The sequence below is a fragment of the Dioscorea cayenensis genome, chromosome 16, assembly GCF_009730915.1.
Source record: "Dioscorea cayenensis subsp. rotundata cultivar TDr96_F1 chromosome 16, TDr96_F1_v2_PseudoChromosome.rev07_lg8_w22 25.fasta, whole genome shotgun sequence".
In the NCBI taxonomy this organism is placed as follows: Eukaryota; Viridiplantae; Streptophyta; class Magnoliopsida; order Dioscoreales; family Dioscoreaceae; genus Dioscorea; species Dioscorea cayenensis.
Window position 1 is genome coordinate 2,106,242 of NC_052486.1, and position 7,542 is coordinate 2,113,783.

A 7,542-nucleotide genomic window follows, 5' to 3' on the forward strand; every position below is an offset into this window, starting at 1 on the left:
TTGTTTTATCGTGATAAAATAAACAATTATTTGATTTTTTGAATAAGATTAGAATATGATAATTTTAATACTTGGTGGTAATCTTTTATATAATTTCTTGGTTAGACATTTTATTTATCACTTTGTCACTTGTTGACGATACATTCAGTTGTGTGATTATCACTCACACAACAATTCAACAAAGAAGATCTAAGTACACAAAGTTACAACATTTTAGACGGACTAGAATGATAAAAAAACAAACAAAATCAAAATTGTTCTTTGTTTTCTGGTTTGGAACCTTGTTGGAGATTAACAAGAGAGAAGTAAGAACCAGAGGGTCCTTTAGCAATAAGAGAAGCATGATTACCCTTCTCCACAACCATCCCTTTCTCAAGCACCGCAATAAGATCACAATTTTGTATCGTGCTTAACCTATGTGCCACCACCACACTTGTCCTTCCTATCATTACCCTTTCGAGTGCCTCTTGAACCATTTTCTCTGATTGACTATCTAATGCACTTGTTGCCTCATCGAGAAGCAAGATAGTTGGGTTCTTTAACACAGCTCTTGCAATTGCAATACGTTGTTTTTGCCCACCAGACAATTGCACACCTCTATCCCCACACCATGTAAGATATCCATCTTTGAGGCAGCTTATAAAGTCATGTGCATTGGCCACTCTTGCCGCTGCCTCCACCTCTGCCTCCGTAGCTTTTTCAGATCCATATTTGATGTTTTCTTTGATAGTCCCGGCAAACAATGTAGGCTCTTGCCCAACAAGCGCAATGTGTTGCCTCAACTCTCGAAGATGGTATGCTTTTATGTCCTTTCCATCTATTTCTATTGCTCCTCTCAAAGGATCATAGAACCTCTCAATAAGTCCGATTATGGTAGATTTTCCTGATCCACTTTGCCCCACAAACGCAGTTGACTTCTGAGCTTGAATGCTCAATGAGAAGTTCTTGAAGATAACAATGTCAGGCCTAGTTGGATAAGCAAAGTCAACATTACAAATATCAACATTACCAATGAGCTTTTCTGGTCGGTGGCCTTTTGGGTCATCAGGTTCAATCCTTGTGCATTGGTCCAATAGAGCATACACTGAGTCAACAGCATCACCACACTTTGCAATATCAGAAGTCGTGCTACTAGCATCAGCAATAACATAACCAGTACGAAAAAGAACAAAAAATGTTTGTAACACGGCCTTGGTAGTGATATATCCACTAGATACCAGTTTCCCGCCATACCAAAAGTCGAGAGCCCAAATGCATATCGTAAGGCTCCGGGCCACTCCTAGGGCAAAACCGGCATACCATGACTGCTTCACACTTTCCCGCAAAGGCTCCTCTTGAGCTTTCTCAAACAGATGAAGAATGCGGTCTTGTGAAGAGAAGGTGGTAACAGTGCTGAAGTTGGAAACTGCTTCGGAAGCAAGTTTGCTACTCTCAGCTTGAGCTTTGATGGTCTTGGTGGACATGTTCTTGAGCAACATTTTACGTGCCCAGCAAGACATGATGACAAGAGGTTGGACGGCTATCATAACCAATGCCAACCTCCATGCAATGATGAGCCCCATGGCACATGCGATGACTATTGTAGAGAAGGTTTGTATTAGGAGTGCCATTCCATCTCCGACTAGTGATCTCACCTGCAAAATTTGAAACTCATACAAAGATTAGTATCTTCAGGCCGCATGAGATGAGATTTATATATATATAAATCTTGGAATATATATATATATATATATATATAGTAAATGTAAAGTTTCTCTTATCTTCAATTTGGTCAAAATTTAACTAAGCAATCCCCCTGTGGAGAATTCATTTATTTTAAAGTGATTTGAAGTGAAGAAATACATGGAAGTGATATTTTTTGAAGTAATTGGAATTAATTACTTTCAAGGATTCTGATATTTATATTGTAGGAAGTGAAAGAAATTTTAAAGTGAAAGATAGCAGACAAAGTGAGCTTATATAAAATATTCATTTCCTCTACTTAAATAAAATAATTTTAAGTGAATTTATGTTAAAATTGAAATGACTACTGAAGTGAGGAAGATGTTACTTTTGTAATTTAGAACAAATGAACATCTAAAGTTGAGTAAGATCAGTCCATTTTAGTAATTTGTTTTCTACTTCAAAGTAAATGAATGGCTAGTAAAACAATATTATTTATACTCTTCCAATAGGCATATGCTTCTCGATATTTCAAGTTTGTTTTGACTTGGTTTAATTGATGTTGAAAATTTTTCCATTTTGACCCATCTTGAACATGGCTTCACGGTTTTATACTACATAACAGGCATTAGACATTAGTATTGTCAGAGTAACACATGGAAGTTAAGGTTTTTTTTTTCTCCTTATTAGCTGTAGGGTTATTTACTTCATATTGTGTGGCATAACTTTTCGTGTGGATGGACATGTATCGTTACAAATTTGATATATATATATATATATATATATTTATGTAGATTATATGTAAACTATTTATTTATTTTTTATTTTATAAATAAGAGATAAGCACCTCTTACCTAAAATTGTCAAAGGACATATAGTTATAAAAGTACACAAGCTACTGTAATTTAATGACCATATAAAAATTTACCATCTAGGATGGATTAACATGTACGCCAATAAAGATTTATTATGTGCACCTAAAATAATATATCATGGGCCATGATTTCACATTGATAAATATCCCTGCTATGCAACTCTAGAATGATGAAAAATACAACTCCTCTTACAAGATTTCAAACTCGCGCCTACCCACTCACTATCAAAGTAAGAAACCATTGGACTATACAATGGTTTTCTAATATAGTTGGGTTTAAAAATTTTTTTTCTTATCTAAATAATTAATTTATACATAATTCATGTTTGTTAAACTCTGGTAAAAAATTAATATTAAAAGAATGATTTGTGATGCCGATCTAGAAATCTCAATTACCTTATAACCATGGATAGATAAAACGAGAAACTTTTGGCGGATTATCAAAATAATTTCAAAATTTTATAAGAATAGATATAAATATAAGCAATTACTTACTGCATTAGCATCATTGCTAAGGCGAGAGCAAATGGCACCAGTTGAATTCTCATTCCGATCAAACCAACCAACTTCAAATGTGAGAATTTTGGACAACATCTTCTCCCTCAATCTCTTGGTGATGTACTCTCCCATTGCTCCTATGTTATAATGCTGCAAAATACTGATGAATAACGAGAAAATTGATAAACCAAGGAAGATCAATGAGTATGTCTTCAACTTGTTCTTGATTTCTTTGTGATCGTTGAGAAAGAATGCGGAGATCACACTCCCTAGTAAATATGAATAGAGTGGCTGAACTCCTCCGGAAAGGATGGAACTCAAGATACCGAGCAGCACTTGCTTCCATTCCGGCGAGCTCATTAGAAGTAGACGGCTGAATGATGGGGCTGGCAACTTAGTCTTAGACTTGTCTTTTGGTTTCTTATTGTTACTTACAGACTTTGCGAAGTCTAATTCATACTCAGTTGAGAAACTCCGGTTTATGGTATGACTTTTTTGATCTTTATTATTGCCTTTGTTTGAATGCATTGATGAAGATGCAGAGGGTCTATCTTTATCTTTGTTGTCTTCCTTTGGGGATTGTTCGAGGTGGACTAGTGATGAATAGAGACTATCATCTTTTTCGATGAGCTCATTGTTACTTACAGACTTTGTGAAGTCTAATTCATGCTCAGTTGAGAAACTCCGGTTTATGGTGTGACTTTTTTGATCTTTATTATTGCCTTTGTTTGAATGCATTGATGAAGATGCAGGGGGTCTATCTTTATCTTTGTTGTCTTCGTTTGGGGATTGTTGGAGGTGGACTAGTGATGAATAGAGACTATCATCTTTTTCGATGAGCTCAATGTGAGAGCCAATTTCCATGACTTGCCCAGCTTGGACAACGACAATGAGGTCTGCGTTGCGGATTGTGGAGAGACGATGGGCGATGACTATTGTGGTTCGGCCTAAGGATGCATTGTCCAGTGCTTCTTGGACAATTCTCTCTGATTCTGAGTCTAATGCACTTGTAGCTTCATCAAGGAGTAGGATCTTAGGGGACTTGATCAATGCTCTTGCAATAGCTATTCGTTGTTTCTGGCCTCCGGACATTTGAACTCCTCTTTCCCCTACCTGTTAATGTTTTGTAAGGAGGGAGAATTAAAAGAAAAGAAAGGATTATAACAATACAATATATATATATATATATATATATTATATACTACTTTACTTTGGTTCCATCTTACGTCAAATAGTATCTGAGATTAGGCAGTTGTAGGTCTAGAGAATAGATGATTTTCTTTACTGAGTACTGGATTGAGGAAGATGAAGACTGGTATTTTTATCAAGTAGCGCTGGACAAGCAACTTTTTCCTCCAGACCAAATGCATTTCTCATTGGGGATTAAAGAGAGTCATAGATACATTAAATTTATAACAAAGTACCAAGCAAGACTTAGACTAGACAGCTATGATTAGTCAACTAAATTAATAGCACATTACTCAACATGAACAATAACAGAAAACTAGAATTGATATAAACTATTGAAGATAAAGGATTCAAATTCAAAGTTGTATTTCAGCCCCAAATACATATATATATATATATATATATATATATAACAACTCACCTGAGTGTCATAACCCTGAGGCAATTGAGAAATGAAGTTATGAGCATTGGAAGCTTTGGCAGCAGCCACAACTTCATCCATTGATGCATCCTCTTTCCCAAACAATATGTTTTCCTTTATTGAAGTTGCAAACAGAGCTGGCTCTTGACTCACTAAGCCCATTTGAGACCTCAACCACTTGAGTTTCAACTTCTTAATGTTCACCCCATCCAATAGAACCTCTCCATTCAATGGATCATAAAACCTTTCTAACAATGCAATGACTGTAGACTTTCCGGAGCCACTACTACCAACGAGGGCCACCGTCATCCCTGCCGGCACCTTTAAGCTAAATTCATTCAGTATCACATTCTCCGGCCGGGATGGGTATGCAAAATCAACACCTATGAATTGCACCTCTCCGTCGACACTCCTTAAGATCTCACCTTCTGTTGTATCTATGTCAATCTTCGGCACTCTATCCATGACCTCCATAATTCTTTCTCCAGCAGCAATTGCCTCTGAAAAGTACTTCATATTGGATAGAGCTGAACCAAGTGTTCTGCGTAAAAATTGATAACAACTTAAATAAACACTTTTGATGTTTTTCTCATGAACCAGAAACTAGAGACTTGGTTCTTCTCATAAAAAAACACCAAAAACACACACAGACGATAAAATACTAAAGGGAAAAGATAAATTAAGCGATTATTTTTTAAAACACATTCAAACAAGCCCTGCAGCTGATATGTTGTGATGCCTATATAGATTTATGTAATATATATACTTACAAGCCCCCGTAGGTTACTTCGATTCCTACAGCGTAAATATTTCCTCCATGAGCACCAGAGTACATAATAAGCTTGCTGCCATACCAAGCCACAAAAGCCCATATGGCAAAACTGATACCACTGCTTCCAATGGCTAAACCTTTAATTAGTCCTTGACGGAGGCCAAGTTTTACACAGCTGTTGAGTGTAACAGAGAAGTCCGCCATTGTCTTGCTCTCTCCGACAAAGGAGTAGACGGTCCGAATAGACGATATCGCTTGCTCGATAACACATGTAGTTTTGTCGCTCTCCTCCTTTATCTTCCTAGCTAGATTCATAAGGGTCTTCCCATACAAAATTCCAGGGATGATGAGGAGTAGTACTGTGGGGAATGCGACCAGTGCTAACCTCCACATGATGATGAAGGCAACTATATAGCTTCCCACAAAGATGGTGCAACACATTATGAAATTTGGCACCTGATATACATAAATAATGTGAGATGGGTTCAATTCAACATAAAAACTTACATGATTATGTTTGATAAATCAATTTTAACAAGGGTTTTATTTCTTGTTAAAAACATAAAGTTTGCATGAATATATATATGCAGGGACCCCTTCTGACCTTCTCACTGATGACATCTTGAATGATAAGACTGTCACTGGAGACGCTAGTGATGACCTCGCTGGTAGAGGACACCTTTAGATCAAAGTACTCCACGTCTTGTCTTAGTATTGCTTTCAGGTACTTAACTCTCATTCTTGCTGCTTGTCGTTCCCCAGTTCTCATCCAACAGTATCCTTCTGCACCATATATATATATATGACTTATTAAAGACATGTTTATTTATAGCGATTATTTATGAGAAAACTATTAATACAGGGATCCACCATCCTAATTTCTCCATAACTCGAGTTATAGAGAAGATTTGGTATGGGTATATAAGATTAGAGAAATTGGCTCTCACAGGCGATGTGGGACTATGGTCATGAGCCATTGAGTCCCTAACACCCCTTTGGGCTCACAGTGGATGTGGGACCCAAAATCCTAGCTATAGTCGATCACAGCCTCAGGGGGACCTACAGCTTTGATATCATGTTAATACAGAGACCCATCACAATAATTTCTCCGTTATTATGAAAAATTAGGATGGTGGGCACTATATTAACAATAACAACACTAATGAAATCAAAATTTATGAAATGTTATTTTTCTCCCCTCCATTTTTGTAAGGTTTTTAGCCAAAGACGTTTTAATACAAAACATAGGCGTTTCCTCACAAACAGACAACAAATCTAAAGTAGTCAAATACAAAATAAAAATATCAAATAAGTAAAACAAAGTAAATTTGAGACAAAAAAATTAAAGAGAGAGGATATGAATTACAAAGGAAAGTACCTAAAAATACAGCCAGAAGTGATCCACAAGCTAGGAACAACAAGTTCAACGAAAACTACAAGGGATAATAGAAAGATCATCCGTCATGAAGTTTAGCAGTAATTAAATATAAAGTTTAGCAGTAATTAAATATAATGTAAACTAAATTAAAATTAACAAAATATTAACATTAAACTTAATTATTTTTTCCAAAACATACAAAATAATAATGTAACTTATCTAAATGCAAAGAGTAATTTAAAAATCTTACTTTATTGATCTTGTCTTCTGAGACAAAATTAGTGCCATCCCCTAATATATTTATGATCTTACTAGTTTGGAAAACTAGCACAGGACCCGAAAGACCGTCACAAATTGCACCGAGGAAACCAAAAACCATCAACAAACGGTCGGTAGTATCAGTGAGCTGAAGCATTTTCCATATAAGGGAATGAGAATTCCCTAATTTCATACTATGAACTCCTTGCTCCATGTTCTCTTTTCCTTTGCTCCTAATTAGTCTTGGTTATCTATTTATCTACATATAATAATATATAGACACATTCCTTTGATGATATTATTACCGGTATTTTATATATATATCTACTCAATCATTATATCACTAGTGTACCATCTTTATTCATTGTGGGTGGGTTGCTAAACTTTAAGCCTGTCCATTGGGCTATCTGCTTCATACATATGCACGTATGTACATAACCAATAACAAGGTACAAGTGCTCATCATTTCTTGGTTTCTGACTTTCCTTAAT

General features: G+C 36.0%; 1 protein-coding gene across 1 annotated transcript; it reads right to left on the reverse strand.

Moving 5' to 3' along the window:
- Window positions 1-248: 248 nt before the first annotated feature.
- On the reverse strand, window positions 249-7,172 carry LOC120279172 (putative multidrug resistance protein). Its single transcript, XM_039286039.1, has 8 exons — window positions 7,044-7,172; window positions 6,794-6,848; window positions 6,020-6,198; window positions 5,414-5,871; window positions 4,644-5,184; window positions 3,680-4,147; window positions 3,032-3,472; window positions 249-1,634 (listed from the first exon to the last, which is right to left on the reverse strand). Exons 1-8 carry the CDS (start codon window positions 7,170-7,172, stop codon window positions 249-251), a joined length of 3,657 nt encoding a protein of 1,218 aa, XP_039141973.1.
- Window positions 7,173-7,542: the final 370 nt, after the last annotated feature.

Coding starts and splice junctions, on each gene's coding strand:
- LOC120279172 (XM_039286039.1), bottom strand. CDS start 7,172: ATGGTTTTTGGTTTCCTCGGTGCAATTTGTGACGGTCTTTCGGGTCCT. Junction 6,849..7,043: donor CAGAAGACAAGATCAATAAA/GTAAGATTTTTA, acceptor TATCCCTTGTAG/TTTTCGTTGAACTTGTTGTT. Junction 1,635..3,031: donor TTAGCAATGATGCTAATGCA/GTAAGTAATTGC, acceptor CAAATTTTGCAG/GTGAGATCACTAGTCGGAGA.